Genomic DNA, 20,284 nt, shown 5'->3' with positions numbered 1-20,284 from the left:
TAAAAAAAAATGAAATAAATAAAATCATTATTAAATAGAAGAATTAAAGCATATATAAACTATGTTATTATTATATACATCCACATATATATAAATATTATATATTTATACATATATATAGAAAATAAAATTAAAGTATGTTCAATCTCTATGTATTATGCCATTCTTTTTCAGACAGTTTTTAATATTTCTTCATTGATTTTAAATTATATTACTACTACAGAAAATTTTATGAATTAATCATATAATAGACAATCTTTGAAATTTCATATTTTTAACTTAATATTATATCAAGTAATCATGTATTTGAAATATGATAAATGAGAATTTAAAGTAATTTATTGATATCAGGATAATATATAAGCTTTGATTTTATATGATTAATTTAAATTCATGTCTTCCATATGATACCAACAACAAAGTTCAGCTTAATATTATGCTTATTTTATATTAATCAAATTTTGTAATTTTTTTATTTAAATGAACACTGTAAATCAATAAATTAATTTAGAGAAAGTTATCTACGTAAATGGTGAAAATACATAAAGTATTGATAATCAAAATATAAGTTAGAAATTTATTTTACGCAAGTTTCAGAAATAGAGATTAACATTACAAATAGAAACTTAGTGATAGGTTTCATCTTAAATTTAAAAATAAGATTATTCTGGAAAGAAATGTAAAACAATTTTTGGCATATATTTAGCCAAAAAATGTCTTATTAATTATGACAGGTGACTGCTGACCTGTTCTGATCCTACTATATATGCCTCAAGGGCTGTGTAAGCAAGACCACGACGTTCCAGAATCCTTTGCAGCATTTCACCAATTGTTTCACCTGTTTGAGTCTTCACAACAGCAGTAGAGGAATCAGACAAAATCACGCGACATAAAAAGTATCCATCTTTTCCACCTTGGCCAGGGAACAATGCCAATTCAGCAGAGTTCAAAGACTACCAAAATGAAATAGTTCCAATTCAAAAGAGAGACAGGTTTAAAAATTTATAAGAAAAATGTAAAGAGGATTATAATTTTCAGCATAGTTAGTTAGTTAGTTACTTTATTAATCCCTCCATTCATTAACTATGTACGATATATTTTTACATTACCTCTCTAGATGGTATGTGTTTTGATATTAGTCCTAATTCGCTTCCTGTTAACGAAGAATGGCTATCTGTCATATCAGAACGTGTAGAACTTGCATCTTCATTTTTGATAAGGTCTTTCTTTTTCTTTTTAGATGATTTTCTTAAGTCCGAATTTCGATCTCCAAATTTAGCAGTTACAATTTTTACATCTGCAGTTTTAGTTTTGCTCACTGAAATGAATTAAATATTTATTTTCAATTTAATAACTGAAATAAACTTGAAGCTTAATTTTCATATTAATTTCAAATACAGATATAAATATGAAAATCAGCTCTTAAGAGAGAAGCCATAGAAGTCATGACTGTTCTTTTATTAAGATTAACACTTTGTTTTCGTTTTGTGTTTTAAATAATATAATCAATTTAAAATGTTTTTTGTACTATTATCTTTCAACCACTTTAGTCCAATCCCTGTGAAATTTTATAGATTAATAAAAATATAACAAATGTTCTTACATCTATGCCAAGGTATTAATGACTTCCTTTTTTTATCTTCTCCTTCTTCCTTCTTTTCTTTTCCTTTTTGTTTAACTCTTACTTTATCCTTAGTGTCTTCTTCTGGTCCTTCATCTGGTTGATAAGGTAATGGTTGTCCTTGCATTTCTTTCATCATACAGTCTTTAAACATTTGAGATTTCAAAAATCTTTGATAGCAGTCAAATTTCATTAGATTGAATATCTGTTGTAAAAATATATTTATTTCACTTTCTATATCATTCCTAAGAATTCATAAAATTCTATATAAAATTTGCATAATTACTAATTAGAAAATATATTTAAATAATAAAGCATTTGAAATTAACTAATTATCTAATTAATTTTTATATTATTAATAAAAATTATGTATATGTTTCAAATTATAAATATTTACTACTTTACACCAATATCTGAAAAAAAATATGTCATGTCCAAGTTTATCGAATTATAAGAATCAATAATTAAATACAATGAATACATTGTAACCACTGAAATTTGATAAACCATTTTTATTCCAGATAAAATTTATTAATTTGGCAATTTGGTTAAATTAATATGATAATGTATTCAAACTAGAGCTGGATTCCATTTGGATCATCATAAGGCTAATTAAGAAATAATTAAACAAACAACCACTCACAATGTCTGTGCTTTCTGATACTACTGAGCATGCCTAATAGAATTTAGGCTTAAGGGTCAAAAATAAAAACAGCATTGCATGCACCTAATGGAAAATAGGTGCAAAAAATGAACAAAGCAATCGATGGCAATTACTTTGTTCTCGAATCGCCTATCTGTGTCAGCAAGTGCAAGGATCATGATTCCTGTGATTGGATTGCCTCTTCTATGCCTAACAGGTGCAGGGATTCTCTCTTTCCAGCTTCATCTCAATTCTATCATGATATGACAGTCACATGATGCCCTAGTTTACTGTTGTATGAGACCTAAGGTTGGCAGTGTAACCAATAAGTCATCTATACAGTAAGCAGGATTTGTGGGTTAAAGTGGGTTCAAGCGGGTTCAAGCTCTGCTTTAGGTTGATCTTTTTACCAAAATCTTGTAAATAAATTTAACAATTATAAATTAAATTAAACAAGAAACTACTAACTTAAGTGTCCATTTTTAAACCAAATTATGTTGTTTAATTATTCACGTATTCTGAACCAATTACAGTGTGTAGATGATGAAAACAAACAAAAACGAATGTTTAACTGGCATTCAAGTTTGTATAATGTGTATATATATTATGTATAACATCAGGAATATAACCAAAAGTTTCTGAGTGTGTGTCACCCACATTGCTGAGACCTGCTGATATTTATGTATGATAACATAGGTAGGTAGGCTACCATAAGAGGATCACTAGCAATACATTATTGTGTAAAGAGCTGCCATATCAGTACAGCAGCTCCTTACATGTCATATGCAAACCAGTTATACACACGACAATGCTCAATAAAAAAAACTTGAAAAAGAATATTAAGTTTTATTCTTGTTTACCTCATGTAGCCTAGTGTTTGAGTCTGATGATCACTGGATGAAACAGAAAACAGGCACAACTGCTTGCGACAATTTTTTTAATATTGTTTACTTTTAAATTTGTATAGGGCAGCAAGTAGGAGCTGGCAGATGGTGAGTGGTGGTAGTATTAATATTAGTGTAGGATATGCCAACCTTTGCCTTCCTGCATGGTTACAACCCTGAATATTAATGCTTTGATTTTACATATTCAATTGTTAGTTACATTTAGTATTTGTTCTACTTCTTTTCTAAATTAAATGGTAAATCTGATAATAGTATGTTAATACAGTTGAAAATGTTCATTTTATATTAAGAATAATTAAATAAACTGCTTATTATATCTTTACATCTATTTTTGATGCAATTCTCTCACCCACAAAAAAATTAGTTCTCTCTTCTCCAGTTTCTAACAGAACATGGAAACATCAAACCTCTTACCCCTTTTTACTGATTTTATCAACTCAGCAATGACATTGAAATACTGCTTGTAACCAATTAATACAGCATTTTGGGATATCTGCACTTTTTCTTTTTTATATACTTGTATCCTTAAACAAGCTTGCAATTGTTTTTAGTGTTATAACTCCATGGAATGATATATTTTTATGATACCATACCATAGACAGCTGGATGGCTGAGAGGTCAAGGTGGCAGCCTACTGCTCTGGGGGACCCAGGATTGAATCCAGAGGAATCGAAAATTCCCCAGGAATTTTTCGGCGGTGGTCCGTTCAAATATGTCGGGCTCTGTCCCTCCCCATCCAGCTGCCCCACTGTGGGCCTGGCCGAACCCATAATGGGCTTGCTAATGAAGGTCCTCTTAGTGCCCACAGGGCAGAAAGAGTTAAAGAAAGAAAAAAAAGATACAATACCATACCATTATATCTGCATGTACAGTACATTATATTGTTACAAATTAATTCTAAACCATAACTCAATATTAAGTAATCAGTGACATTTATGTAAGTAATTTTCTTGTATTCAAATATTAAATTAACTTAAAATATTTGAAATGTTTATGATTCCTGATAATGAATAAATTATTTTGTAGCAGATAATAATTCTCTGAAAAATATAAATGTTTTTTATAAAACTTTCATTTTAAATAATGCCTACATGAACATTTGAAATTCTCTATAATTGTAAGAATTAAAAATAAATGAAAAATTAAATTATTTCTCCTAATTACTTTATAGCAACCTATATAATCTATTATTATTTAACAGAAAATATGTAGTATGTTGTAGGCCAAAAGTTTCTGGCCTAACTATGTTTTAGATGTTATAGATATAAAATAATGATGTCATTTTGTAATATAGTCTCCTTGCAGTTCAACACACTTATTAAATCTTGGAATTAGCATTTTAATACCCTTAAAAAATAGTCTAGAGTTTAGTCTACAGAATGCTCATAAACTGCCTCATGCAACTCTTCATCACTTTTTTGTAAAATAATGATAGTATTAGATAGCACCATCTTTATGTGGACTAATAAAAACTGTTTTATTAGTCCACATAAAAATGGTGTCATCTAATACTATCCTTATTTTATTTCTAGCATGTCTAAAATATAGTTAGGCCGGAAACTTTTGGCATCTACCTCATAATTAATGAAACTGACATGCATAGATTAACATTAACAACTTTTTCATTAAATCTTGTAACCTGAAAACATTTTACAATCTGATAATATTTAAAAGAGTAATAATGCATTAATGTTATTTAATTAGACTAATCCACAAAGATGTTTTGATTAAACGTAATACTATTCCAATTATGTAAATATTGCAAGATAATCCAAAATGTCCTCTTGTGTTGTTTGTGTTTATAAAATTTTATTAATACATTGAGTAAATACATCAATCTAACATCATATTTCATATATCATTTTTATCTATCATATTAAAAACATTTTAAAAGAACAACAAAAATAATATATAGTACTAATATTCAAAATTTAATTTAAAGTTTTTAAATTTGTTTAATCAAAACTTTCATTTATCCCTCTTTCTAATTAAAAAATTCTTATTCTCCATTTATTATTGTAACATGGAAAAATTTAGACTCAAAAATATAATTCATTGTTTCTATTTTACATTTAAATAATAAGGATCACAGAATAATACCATTTTTATATTCCATTAACCTTCATTTGCTTTCATAATAATGAATAAGCATGGATTTAAGTAGATTCTATCTTTCTATTTGATTGATTTGTATAATTTATGTTATTTAGAAGGGTTGAATTAACTTATCTATTAAAACAAAAAGATAGAATCTACTTAAATTATTATTGATTAGCATCAAGAAGAAAGAACCTCAAATGAGTTAAACCAACATTCAAAAAAGTTTGAGGACCTCTTTAATTTAATTAAACAATTACATTTCTAATCATGGAATGATATGCAGCTAAGATTCAAATCTCATTACAGAATATACTTAAATAAATATATAATATATAAATAGCAAGACATAGATTTACTTGTGTTTGAGCTGGAATGAAAAGATCACGTGTCGGATTTTCCAAGCCTTCTTGAGCTACCTGACGAGCATGACTATCTACATTTACTGGTTCTGATGCGCCAATACATAAATGATTCTTAAAAATTTCATTAGCCATTTGTTTCATCTATAATATTAAAGAATTATAATGTGTAATTACAATTTGTTTTAATTAAAACAAGATTATAAGATGTATAATCTAACCTCATTTTGATCAGTAAGTTGATTATATTGTTCACAAGACATCCAAAACATAATATTTTCTTGACTAAATTCCAGTTTTAGAAATTCCTGAAATTCATAATAATAAATACTTTAATATATAACTTTTATAAAATATATAAATAATTATTTTTTAATAAATTATTTATATTTACATATATATTTATTACATAAATTACATATACAGTCAAACCTGTTTTTATGCGGGGGATAGGGACCGCATTAAAAAAAACGCATTAAAAAAAATCTCACGAAACTTCACGAATGGCTGTAAATAATAGTTTTCGCAACACAATTAAAAAAATAATTTTTTTTATGTGGTCAACAGGGACCGCATAAAAAAAGTCTCACATAGAAAATAACTCAAAACCGTACGAAATAGAATTTATTGACAACAGATGTCAGCACTTGACTGCATCGTCTGGTCTATCGTCTGTTTTACATATTTTTGTCCAGGTGGAGTTTTGTTGACTTAAAAAGTAAATTATTTCATTTTTCGCATATTCATGCAATAATATTACTATAATAACTGCATTTATGCTATAATAAGTTTATTTAGCTATAATAAGTCAACGTGAGACATGACGAATCGCACGAGACTAGTCGCCAACTATACCGCACAAATTAAAAATTCGCATTAAAAAAATCGCACAAATAAAAATCGCACATAAAAAGAGCGCATAAAAACAGGTTTGACTGTATATTTACATAAATTTATATATAATTATACACTTGAATAAATTTTAATTTATTCAAGTGTATAATTTAAAATTAAATCATTCTTCAATGTTTTATTAAAATTACATTAGTTATTAATTGAGTTGTTAGAATAATCCAGCACTCCATATAAACATGTTGTCTTTTTAATGATAATCTAACATTGCAATAATTTAAGTAAATTCATAAAAAAATCTAGGAAAAAATTATGCAAATTTTAAATTTATATTTTTCACTCCATTTATGAATGGACTGTTACATTATACTACTTAAATACTCCTAGATAAAGCAATTCAAAATATAATTACTTAGGAAAATAATATTCTAAGAAATCCAAAAATTTTATGTAATATGTCAAGTTCTCAAGTATAGTAGCGAGGTTGAAGCCGAAGTTTTAAATGTGAAAACGTATACGTCAGACATTCAGTGCTGCTTTCCTGTAAGCCTAGAAGTTTGACAATGGCATTTGGAATGTTGAGCATGATTCCACTGACTTTCCAAACACCATTGTCAAACTTCTAGGCTTACAAGAAAGCAGCACTGAATGTCCGACATACACATTTTCGCGTTTAAAACTTTGGCCTCAACCTCGCTAGTATTTAAAAAAAGCATAACAATTATATTTTAAAAACTTCAAAGTGTCTTTCCATTTTATCACTGCAGTTCAACCCTCTATTTTGAATATCTAGTTTATCAAAATCAAATTATTAGTTATGTATATATTTGTGTATGCATGTCTGTATACAAATTTTCACTATTAATTTTACTTCATACTATCAGAATAAACTATACTTGATACACACCCAATTTTCAAAACTATTATATTTTATTTTTAAAACTTAATGTTAATTAAAATAGATGTTCTAACTTTGTACTTATCAAGTAAGAAGTATAAAAAGTTATCAAGACTATATTATTTTATCTATAATAATTCATTTTTAGCAAAAGTTTCTGGATAGTTAATTTATGTATTCACTAAGAGAATGATATATATAGAGTGTAAAATCCATTTGTTCAGATATGTGAATAAAATGTGTTGGTGAATGTTGAATCAATGCTCCAAGTTTCGTATACTGTACATATGCTTGAAAGGACCTTTGTCACCACATGGTGACAATCTGGACCTCCACTGCCACACAATCTACATTGCTAGTCCTCATTTCTTGGTCTGCCCAGTCACCTCTTTAAACTTTTTCTTTGTGGTCACGTCAAAAATTGTGTATATGCTACAAAAGTGCCAGACATGAGAGCCTAGCATATAAAAATCATGGATGCCATTAACAGCATGACTCCTAACATGCCGGCTTCGTCATGGGCTAAAATCAAGTTCAGAGCAAGTACATTAGGAGCCTATGTACAATGTACTTGATTTAATTCTTCATTTCCCAAAATTAATCCACAAGACTAGGTATGTACTACTAACATATGACTACAAAATTAGTACAAGTTAGATCACATAAATTTAGAAATATGTACCAAAATATCTAAATTGTATTTATCTGCAGTAGAATTTTGTACAATTTTCTGATCTGACTATATTATTTTTTAGAATTCTGTGGACTCATGCATGAAACCTGTAACCCATATTTTGTCAAATTTCACCCTCTTGCCATTTATAAACTAGTTTTCACATCATCTTCCTTCAACAAAATCACAGATTGTGTATATAGTGTCCAAGCTGACCAATAGATATCAGACACATTCAGAGATTTACAGTACTGCACTTCTGTGCATGATTCCTGTAAGCCACAACTCAGCATAAAAGGCAAATAGCAAATGCAGTCATTTGTAAAAAACTACAAATAATTTAAATTTTGGTGATTTATTAAATAACTTGGAATCAGGAATCAAGTGGACTTTATTAGTTTCATTTGAGCCTATTTTGTGAAAAACAAGATAAGAGGCCTAACAGGATTCCTGCAAATAAATAATATATTGTGAGAGCATTCATCGATAACATTAGATCATGGTGTTGCTACCTTATTGAACTGTAAGATATATCTTAATAGTCCACTGATACTAACAAGTAGTTATTGTTCAAAGTATGCCTAATGATTTATCTGTGAATGACACATTAATGCCTTCTTAATTTTCGGTAGTTAAATGAGTAACAATACCATTTACAATCATGAAAAGTTTAAGACCCTAGCATTTTGCCATCCATACTATATTTTTGTACTGTTCCTATAAGCTTCACTTAACCTAGGCCTGGGTTGTTACATTGTAAAAATATTTTTTACCCTTTTATATTTAGGTCCAGAGTGTTATTTGTCCAATTTGTATCAGTTAGAACAGTGATTCTCAAAGTGGGGGTCGTGAAAAATATTTGGGGGGGGTCGCTGAAAAATTGATTCTAGATCAATTTTTTTCAAATATTTTATAAATTTACTATGGATTCATGTTTAGAAATAATAGAAATAAAAACTATATAAAATAATTTTTACTTAAATAAATTGCACATATAAATAATAATAAAAATATAAATATTTAAATACGAGCCTAACCCCCTCCCTCTGGAATGTTTTTCGACACATACTCATTCTTCGGGGGTCCTTTGAAATTTTTAAGTGCAGAAGGGGGGTCGCGGTCCAAAAAGTTTGAGAAACACTGAGTTAGAAGATATAGATTCCAATGAATATGAAACTGAGTTGTCGATTAAAGCACCATTTGAACCAACACTTAATGTGTGCACAGAAATAAGTAGGTCTGTTCTATAATGTTTATGTCATTAACAGCATTATTTAATGTATACCTGTAATAATCACAGTACATTGTTTTCTTGACAGATGGTAGTAGGCCTATCCTAAATGAAACTGAAGGACTACATCAGGCAGATGGTGGATAAGACAAGGAAGATAGAACTAGGCCTATGTTAGAGAAACATTAATAAATGTTGAAGATAATGTTTAGGTCTACTGTTGTGACACCAGTTCCTATTTTGTCATGTAGATCCCGAAGAATCTAAACCACAACAAAGAAGAGGGAAGAGAAGGCAAAATCTTTCTAAATTGGCAAGAAACATAAAAGCCCGCAAGTGACTTCATGGCAAAAGTACATTGGGCACAGAAATAAAATATATCCTTTTGAAGCTGAAGGATATATTTTAAGATCATAAAATGCTTTTTTGACTTGCCATCTATAATTTCAGAAAGACAGTTTCCTGGGACATGCAAGTTGTTCCAAAACAGATGATGAACACTGAGAATCTAAATGCCAAAAAGTGTCTTTTGAATATGTGTTGTCTAATGGATGTCATTAGAGTTTGCAAACAGGGATTAGCCATATAAACAGTCTAGAAACTGGATAATAATGTTGAAGAATAAAAAACAAAGAAAAAAACAATGCTCCAGCAAAAACAAATCTATTTAATTAACCTGATGATGATAAATGTTTTTGATAACTTTAGTTATCATTTTTGCTGGAGTTTTTGGTTTTTCCATTTTTTTTTTTGTTCAACAGGGATTAGCCAGCATTCTGGGAATTAAACCCTTCAGAAATGTGTGTGTTGCATCAATAATGCAGAAAATAAATTCCCTAGAAGACAAATGTGGAAAACATAATAAGAGGTCTAACAGGATTCCTGCAAATAAAAAATATATTGTGAGAGCATTCATCAACAAAATTTTTTCCAGAATTAAATCAATACAAAGTATACAGCCGTTTATGTTAAAGATTGCACAATAGCAGTGGAAGAATCAGTGTCCTTCCGAACATTTTCTGATATTTTCACCACAGAGTTTAACTTGCATTTCAGTTGCCCTAGCTTATATGCTTACATGCATATAAGCTAGGGTGACTGAAATGAATAATGGGTAATGAATATAAGGTAAAGATTCAGGCAGTTAATATAGTAGAAGAAAAAACACTTAGAGAATGAACATGACTTCCACTTAAAGAAGGCTGAGGCTGACCAAGACACAATGAAAGATGACTTTCTTAAATCTTCTGAAGGAAGTGACACTTGGCAATTGTCTTTGATCTCCAACATGCATTACCTACTCACATAAACACTAGTTTAATGTTTTACAGTAGACAGCTGTGGATAATCTCTATGTTTTACATCATAAAACCATTCATACATGCATATGTGATCAGAAGACCAAGCCAGCAGAGGTTCCAAGGAAATCATATCCTGTCTGAACAACTTATATGAATACCAAAATCAAAGATACTGGTGATGGGAATTTCTAGCAGTTAATTGCATGTTCTGATTCTTGTGGAGGCTAAAACAAGAATGTAGTCCCATTCTGGTGTTACCTTGTTCACATCAAGAAAACATCTGGTTCTATGGAACATAAGTTTCCTTCACCAGTTTACACATTTCTTTATTGTGATAAAGATTTCAGAGTCACTGAGCGAAAGAAAAAAGAATGCCTGCAGTGTTCTGGAACATACACATGGAATATTCTGGAACACACACATGTTCCAGAATATTAGTACAAACTTGTGAAATCAGAAAGAAAAGTTCCATCAGAATATTACAGCAGATACACTTTGTGTTTGTACAGAAAATGCAAAGTGTACTGAGCTTAAAAAGAAAAGACATTCATGGGTAACCTGACCAACTGCAGAAAGCTACAAGAATAAAAGTTTTCAAAGCAAACACCAAGGACAATACTCATTAGGTACACTCACAATACACTACTATATTCCATGCACAAATGCTATGTGCTACCTGTTGAAGTAATGGCATAATGGTACGTCTATTTCATGCTATATCACTGTCGCAGTAATTCAGTGAATGTAATATATATTTTTTTGTAACAATTATATTTATTTCTTCTTTGAAATCGTGTTTTGTTGATTGTTTGACTAGGAACCCAAAGTTGAGTTTTAATTAAACACTTGGCTTTATTTCCATCTTTATTTAGTTGATTTAGTTCAACTAAATAAAGATGGAAATAAAGCCAAGTGTTTAATTAAAACTCAACTTTGGGTTCATAGTCCAACAATTATATTTAGATAATTATTTTGTTAATTTTTTCCAATGGATGGCACTACATGTAAAACCAGCAATCAAATGTAGAGAGAAATTAATCAATGATTTGGGTGAGATGTACAACATCAGTTAGAAGTTTGTTAATGTTATGCTATGAAACTTGCAGTTGCTATGAAACTTGGCTAGTTTCATAGTAATTGATCAAATGGCCTAGAAGTGTATAGCAAACAAACAAGCAAATATCCTCATTTATATATATCTAGATAAAATGAAAAATATTTACATCTCCTCTGATCAATAGTATAAATGAACTATATTTCATATGTTCATTAGACAAGTTATTTTCTTGAGCTCCAACTGAGTAAAAATAAACAGAGTTAAATGTAATACAGGGTGAGTTAAAAGTCTCTTGCACCCTTTTCATTCCTAAAGTACAGTAGAGCATCGATAAGTGGAACCAATTGGGGACTGGGGTCCTTCCAGTTAATGATTTGTTCCAGTTTCCGACTTTGTACAAAAAAATACATTAACCTGTCCGATGTTCAAATTTTTCTCCGTTGCGTATCGCTTCTTGTTAAATTTTCGTCGATTTTAAGCCTAACGAAAATTTTTATAATAATCATCGAGGCTATCGTATCGTTAAAAATTATTTCTGCATTTTGTACAAACAAAATAAATATATTAAAGAATATAAAAAACATGAAAATTATACTTTAGAAGTAAATTTAGTATCAAAAACATTCGATTCAGCACGACACAGTCCGACTGAAAATCGTTCCACTTTCCGGCCATTCCACTTACCAACGTTCCACTTATCGACGCTCTACTGTACTGAAGATATTTTGTTAATGTAGTAATGTAGAAGTCATGTATGGAAAATTGGATAGATCTTTTGACCTTGAAAATCATTTTCAAAGTCACTTATGTTGATGAGCAGAGGTAATGTGAAAGTTCCAATGACAAAGTTAAAAAGCCCCATTTAATTAGTTTAAAATCATTTTATAGCTTAAAATATATACAGTTAGGTCTGCATAATTTGCAATTTTAAATTTATGAGGGAAAAAAGTGTTTGTTTTATGTGACAAATGAATCAGCATCAACACACAAAAATAAACTGATAGCATATGGAAGAGCAGTCTACTTGACTTCAACTACAAACGTTTGTAATTGTAGACACTATTTATAAACAATGTTACCAGATTTCTGATGCACATAGCTAACTACTTACAGAGGGTGGTGATATTACTCAGGGAAAGTATATGGAAAGTACAATATACTAATATTCTACTTTATAGGTCCAAAGATCAATAAACATCTCCAACTGAGATCACATTCAATATTGAATTGAGTCTCAGCATCAGCCTTTCCCATAGCTCAAAACTGTCTCTAATTTGAGGATTCTAATTGGTTTCAATAAGGGACCAATCAAGATGTGAGGATGGGGTTCTGAAACCAATCAGAATGTTCAATCGAGGAACAAATTCTATAGAAAAAAACAATGTCTCAAAAACATAGGAAGCTTTTCTGATCAGTTCTAACCAATACATTCCCAATAAGAATCCTGCAAGGACTAATCCAGGCAACCTGTTGGATTAATTGCATTCTTGAAAACTACTAATTCTCTGCCTTCATTAACTTCCTCCTCTTCAATGGATTCTACTTTCTGTATACACAACTCTGACCCAGACTATCCATTCCCCTTCAAGAAACTGATTGACATGAGAATGTCAAGCTGATTGAGTCAGGAACATTGATTAATTCCCAAGTTTTTTATTTTAAAAAGTGCAGAAACTCCTCTGTAATAAATGGCATTCTACCAAAAATGAGTCATCTTTCCTCCTAAACACACTCACCACATACATCACCTTCACTGCTTGTGCTGTGCAGGAAAAACCTATTTCAAACTCAAAAACCAAATTACTAGTCATTTGTTTTGATATCAGCTGCAATAGGATATCAAGTGACCTCACAGAATATTTCAGACAGAAACAGCGAAATTGCATTAAATATCAAAAATATAAGTAATACTAATTAAATTTTGTTTAATCAAAGATGGGCTAAGACCTGATAGACTGTAATTATCAGACCATCTAATAGGAGACTAAAATTCTGTTTTGTTCATCCAATTATTATTTAAAAAACATAACACAAAACTTTACTTCAGTACCGTGTTTATTAACTTAAAAAAGTTATTTAATAACAACATTTGCCATTTATACTGTCAAAAGTGTGTTGTGAGATTGACAAATTCTCGTAACACACTTTTATTTCTAAATTGAAATAATTTAACACCTTCCTATTAACAAACACACCCTTAACACCTTACTAATATTAATTATTGTTTTCATGTATACTCCTTATTAAATTAATTTCAAAATTAATTACATTTTTTGTATTATTTAAAATTTTACTGTTAATTTTTTTAGTTTAATAAATACAAATGATATTTATGAAGCTAATAGAAAAAGTAGTACTATTTGTGATTCAAAAGAGTTTAATCATACAAATATACCTCAATTGTGTCCAGTCGAAAGATTCCAGGATCACTTTTAAAACAAACGCACAAATTTTCAAATAATTTTCAAGCACAAATTTATCATTAATTAAATGCAGAATAATAGCAAAACAAAATAGTTTTTGATAAATTCAGAGATCTAATTTCAATGGCTGAAAGTCGTAGACTATTAACAGTCATTAACTAATATTTCAATGTAATTTTGGTGAAAATATTTAATCAATAAAGCATATTTCTACGCCAACGAATTTTTAAATTCATAGTTATATCTTTATCAATATTACTAATGTATTTCTATTATTTAATGTTTTTTTTTCATATAGCTTTTAAAATAACTAATATTTATTTAAAATATAAATCAGAATGGTAAATATAAAATTATCAGTAACTTTCTTTATTCTAAACACTTCTCAGATAATTTTACTCACTGTGAAAGTATAAAGTCCTATTGGATCTTCCAAAAGTTTATCAAAGCCAGCTGCCCAACTTCCGACTCTTCCAACATCAACTGGTCTTTCATTATTGCAACTACTTCTTCGAATTGATGCAGTATCACTGGCTCGATCAAGGCCAAGCATACTACTTGAAGTTGATAACTTTCCATTTGCTAATTCTCCATCAGATACAGTACCAGCCTGAAAGAGTTTTCAATTTCAATTGGCAATGTCAAGATAGTAACAATAAATAATAATTTAAATCATATCAAAAATGGATGGAAAAATACAGCAATGAGTTGCTTAATATTCCCAGCAAAAAATACTCAAGTTTAAGAAATACTAAGACATATTAGCAGGAAGTTAAAATTGTGTGTGGTATCATCTGTTAATGAGATGTTATTGAAAAATAACTTTTATATTATTAATTATCACAAAATGGTAAAAAAAATTTAATTTTAAAGGCGGAGATGAGTTCCTAAAAATATAGTAAATGCCAATGATAAGTTTTAGTCTGATCCCACTCAAGATATGGCACATGGTCTCTATTTTCCCTCAGTCTTTAACCACCAACATTTACTAGGATCAATGTCCCTTATATACAAATTACCATATCAAATTTTATTTCTTAATCTTTCTCCCATCCTAAGATATTAAACAAAATAGATGTAAACATACACACCCCAGGTATGTTTTTTGAATCTATGGGATCAGGGGGATCTCAAAATGTTGAGATTCCAAAAACCTGGAGAATCAAATGTGACACAATACAGTTGTACCTTGTACTTTGAATGACTCTAACTTTGCAAATTCCAGTTTGAACTGCACATGGAGTGAAAAAATGCACTCAGTACATAAATGCCATCTGTTGTGCCTCCAAGTTCTCTCTCACTTGTGTTACACTCATATGTTTTCAATGCTTTTCACATTTGTTGCATATATTATGTGTTATTCATTGATTTTTAACAATCTCTTCCTGCAATTTTTCTTTGTCGACAGTTTTTAAGGGCCCCATACATTTTATATCCTTTAATTCAAAATTTCCCAAATGGAACATTTTAAACCACATTTTTTGTCATGTTCAAAGTTTAGGACCATCTTCCCCATACACATTACAATTTTTTTTTGTTTACTGTTTGTATGGTGTTGCATCCTTTCCAAAAGTCATAAAGCATAATATGCCTGATAGGCTTTTTAGCTGAAGATATTTGAACTTGATTTTATTCAAACAAAATATGAAGTTTAAAATAAGCTTCTAAACAAAGAATAAAGTTTCTCATTAGTAATAATGTGTTAAATTTCACAACTGTTATAATTAAATCACATATCTGTGTTAATTAACAACAGCTGCTAAAAATACACATAACTTTGTGTTCAACTCAATATAGCCTTTACTTATTAACCACAGCATGGAGAAGAGTGTGGAGGCAATGAAAGCCTAAGAGAAATGATGTAATATTAGTGATTGAAGTAAAAAAGAACTTATTGTGAAGCATAAAAGTAATACAGTACATGTATGGCAGATCTGGCAATCATGTTTAAGATGTGAAAGTTGATATACCAGTAAATGTAATTTTCATTTTATTACACATTATTTGCATATTTTATTCATGTTTTAATTTATTATTTATAACATTTAATTGGGTTATTATTACTTTAAATTAAGTGTATTTGCTATTTAAGTTTATCAAAATGAGTATTGTTTAGGGTTTGGAAACTGATTACTTTGCTTTTCATGATTTTTAATGGGGAAAAACTGATTTAAACTTCAAGTGATTCCAAGTTCAAACACCTCCTAAAATGATTTAAATTTAAAACATAGGTTTCCCTGTGCTTTGCCATGTCATGTTTTAATAGACAGGCAAGTGTCATCAGAATTATTGATATAAACTGTTTACTTAGATCAATGCCTTCTTAATAATAATATTTTAGCTAAGACAATATTTTCTGAAAGAATAAACTTAATTATTATTAATATAGATTAGAATATTTTAAATTTCATAAACCTAAAATTTCTCTTCAATAATTACCAAACACAAATTCTGAAGTTAATTAAAAATATATTACTTTTCAATCTTAAACTGATTATGATGATAATACTTCATTTGTTATATTTATTAAAAATTAATTTCAATAGATAGTACCTCGTGTGGACTTTGATGCAGACTTCTCTTTCTGCCAAGATGTCTACGAAGGGACGATGTTCTTGCCCATTTTTTAGCAGTTTCCAGTCCTCGTTCCACCTTTTAAATTAAAATAAGAAATTAACATAAATGATTTCTTAGTTATTTTACTAAATATTCAGTTTTCTTATATTAATTTATATGTTAGAAAAAGTTTAATCATCACCATTACAATGTTTATATTTTAATTATTGTGGAGATGATTATAAATTCCTGCCACATGCTGTTTATCATTTAAACAGGAGAGGGGAGGAATTTATTTTTGCTTTACATCCCATACTTAATTTGCAAATATCATTAATTGTCCTGTCTGTAGAATATTTGATATGAAGGAGATTCAGTTTAGTCGAAATTTCTACTCAATTTACTTGCCTAACATATAACAACTAAAAAATAAATAATAAATAATACATCTTGGTAAATAATTCAAAGTTTCTTGACACTTGTTGCATAGTTAATAGATAAAATAACAGGTTATACTTATAACAAGGAAAAAAAAAATTATTTATGCATAAAATTAAATTTTAAAATTATTTTTCATATTTTTCGAAAAGAAACGTAATCAAATTTCATTATGAAAAGCTTCTTTGTTTACATAATTAAAACAACATATTCAAAATTTTCATATTATAAAATTTATTATATTATATTAATTTATTACTTGAATAATTTATCCTGAAATTAAGTTTGCTTTTGTTAAAAAATAACAAATTTAAAGTCTTAAATCAGAAAAATAATCTATTTAAAAAGGGGAAAAAAATTAAATCAATGTTTCTTTGCTGGAATCAGATGAGCCGCCATCTTGGAACCACAGGTAACATTAACCGTAATATAATATAATTAAATTTCATGTTTATCAATGAAATATTTTCTTAAATATTTTTCATTAAATGGTGATAATTATCATGTATGAAATATCTCTCAGATACAGAATTTAAATGCATATACAGATGCAGAATCTTCATTAGATTCTGTATCTGTATTTAAATTCTGAGAGCCAAAACTGTTCCAATTTTGAAGAAAAATAATGCTTTCGGATACCTCGATTTTTGGTTTTCTGAATTAAGCAATTAAAATTTCCGTGAATTTTAATATGCCAATAATAATAAGTTTATAAATTTTATTTACATTTAATAATATTAATGATAATACATACTGCATTATTATTATATTGCAGAGTCTATCTTTTGAAAAATAAATATGATATAATTTGAATTTTGAAATTAGTTCTAATATTAGAAATGCTTATACTGTATTAAAATGCTAACTAACCACAAAATCAGAATTTTATCTGTGTTGAATAATTTACTAAGTATGATTTGCATATGTATGAGTTAATCCAATATATGGTAAACTGGATACAATATTCTCCTAAATAAGTATAGTTAAATTCTTTGTTAAAATAAGTTTAATTTTTCTTTAAAATTTTAATTATTTCATTATTTCTTTTTTAACACTTCATGATTAAATTCTTAAACATATTTTTATCATATATTTAAATATATAATTTGTTCGAGACTGCATAATATTCAATATAAGCAACTTACTAGAACACCTTGTGAACTTGCAGCCCAATTTTTATTACTTCCAAACGTTTTTGTTCATATTGTGTTCCCTTTTTCTTGAGAAAGTTCATTGAATACAAACGAAAACGTTTGGAAGTAATAAAAATTGGGATGCAAGTTCACAAGGTGTTCTAGTAAGTTGTTTATATTAGATATATAATAGGTAATATGTAGAAAGAGGCACTTAAATATAAAAACATTTGAATAATTTAAATCAAATTATGGCAAATATCATTATAGCAGGTATTTTCATTATCTGTCATATAACATTCATATGGATGAATGAAAACATAGTCATACTTTTTAAACAATTCCCAAATATCTAACTGACTTTTCATAAGCTTTAATTGATAAAATAAAAACTCAAAATACAAATTTGAAGAAAAGCTTGAATATTACAAACCGATTATATAATTGAGTGAAAGTAAATGACTGTATTTCATAGGTATCCACACAATTCAGTGCAATCAAAGTGAATGATTTTATTTATTAGCATAATAAAGAACATTATAAGAATTTTTCATTATCATGTTTGATATTTCCAAAACGTGTAATAAGTACCACTTACATATCTACTTGAATTGAAAACTAGTAATACATGTAGCAAGTAAAGTTTTACACAAGCAATTCCAATAAACTAAATATCAATGTTTAAATATATATATTGATTTACCATTTTTTCAAATAAATTGTTATGATAATAGCAATTGTAAGAAGAAATTGACAAAACTGACTGAAAACAACTGTTAAAAGGAAGTATATTGATTTAATATCTGATGCAAGTCTATAATCATCTAAGTGAGCTATTATTATCTATTACTTTTTAAAAGTCAATTTTTAGATAGATTTCAATTATTTGAATCAGAACCATAAGTTTTTCTTTTTAAATATTTAACCTGAATAAACTTATATTTGATACTTGCAAAACTTTATTATAATTATACCACTGCTGATGTAAAAACAAATATTTTGTTCATGTAATTCAAGAATCAACATTAAATATGAGTACAAATTTAGGGACAGAACACATTATTTACTTTATGATAAAATATAAAAAAGAATTAAAATAGTAACTAATTAATAAACCAAATTTTACAAAATTAATCTAATAATAATGAATAAGTGCTAGAATATTCAGCAATTCCAGTTGAATTACTAAGAAGCTAAATCTGTTAGAATATATTATAATTATTATTCAGGTAATTACTCATATTACAAAAATTACAGAAGATACTTTTCAACAGCTTTATAAATAAATCTATTTACTTATTTGTTTCAATATTCAAACATATTGCTGTTTTTTGTTAATATATTCTCACGAAAAAAAAAATTATTTGAAATATCTGGCAAAGTTTTATGTTAAAAGCATCCTTTACAGAATAAATTTTTATATATAATTTTCTTTAAAAATTTCTAAAATGCAAGTAAATTATTCTAATAAAAATTTATTTTACAGATAGATAGAATAGATTTACAATATTAAAATGTAATTTAAAATCTTTTTGAACAATAAATTTTCAACTTATTTTTGGTCAGCTCTGAAATTTTACATACTTGTCCTTGATACAATCATTTTGTGCTGAAATATATATATTATATTTTATAATGATAACAATGTTTAATGCAATGGACCATATATTCATATTTTAAGTTTAACATTAAGCTCCAATAATTCTGAAAATGTTTATAAAAAATTTTGATTTGCAATAGGATTGTATTTGTAATCCTCAAACATAATTTTATGCCAAATTTTTCAGGATAATTCAAAATTATTAAATAATAATTCATTTTAAATTTTAATTAATCATTAAATTTATCACAAGATGGTAATATTGCTTACTTTTAATGTTAAATTTGTCAAAAATGCCTAATAAGTTTTAAAAATAAACAATTAAAATTCCATTATTTAATACTTTTATAATTAAATTTTTAATCAACTTGATTCAGTTTTATTCAATACTACCTAGCTAACCCGACCATGCGTTGTTGTGGCTCAAAATGTATCTGTTATAAATGTATAACACTTCCCCCGTGGGGGAATTTCAAAAAATCCCTTCTTAGTGT

The 20,284-nt window shown here is 28.1% G+C and overlaps 1 protein-coding gene across 3 annotated transcripts in view; it reads right to left on the bottom strand.

Moving 5' to 3' along the window:
• The window catches only part of LOC136976687 (regulator of G-protein signaling loco-like), a 96,658-nt gene that overhangs the window by 25,881 nt on the left and 50,493 nt on the right, over positions 1–20,284 (bottom strand). For 2 of the 3 annotated variants that reach the window (XM_067272049.1, XM_067272050.1), the window contains exons 4-10: positions 16,617–16,715; positions 14,467–14,673; positions 5,850–5,936; positions 5,626–5,772; positions 1,604–1,826; positions 1,110–1,318; positions 747–953 (exon numbers count right to left, since the gene is read on the bottom strand). In XM_067272049.1, coding sequence (XP_067128150.1) covers positions 747–953; positions 1,110–1,318; positions 1,604–1,826; positions 5,626–5,772; positions 5,850–5,936; positions 14,467–14,673; positions 16,617–16,715 — 1,179 coding nt within the window. The remainder of the gene's footprint in view (positions 1–746; positions 954–1,109; positions 1,319–1,603; positions 1,827–5,625; positions 5,773–5,849; positions 5,937–14,466; positions 14,674–16,616; positions 16,716–20,284) is intronic. The other variant, XM_067272051.1, reaches the window with a different exon arrangement.

Source organism: Centruroides vittatus, unplaced genomic scaffold (genome assembly GCF_030686945.1).
Source record: "Centruroides vittatus isolate TY-2023 unplaced genomic scaffold, ASM3068694v2 contig_417, whole genome shotgun sequence".
NCBI classification, from domain to species: domain Eukaryota; kingdom Metazoa; phylum Arthropoda; class Arachnida; order Scorpiones; family Buthidae; genus Centruroides; species Centruroides vittatus.
This window is presented reverse-complemented; position numbering and strand designations above follow the sequence as displayed.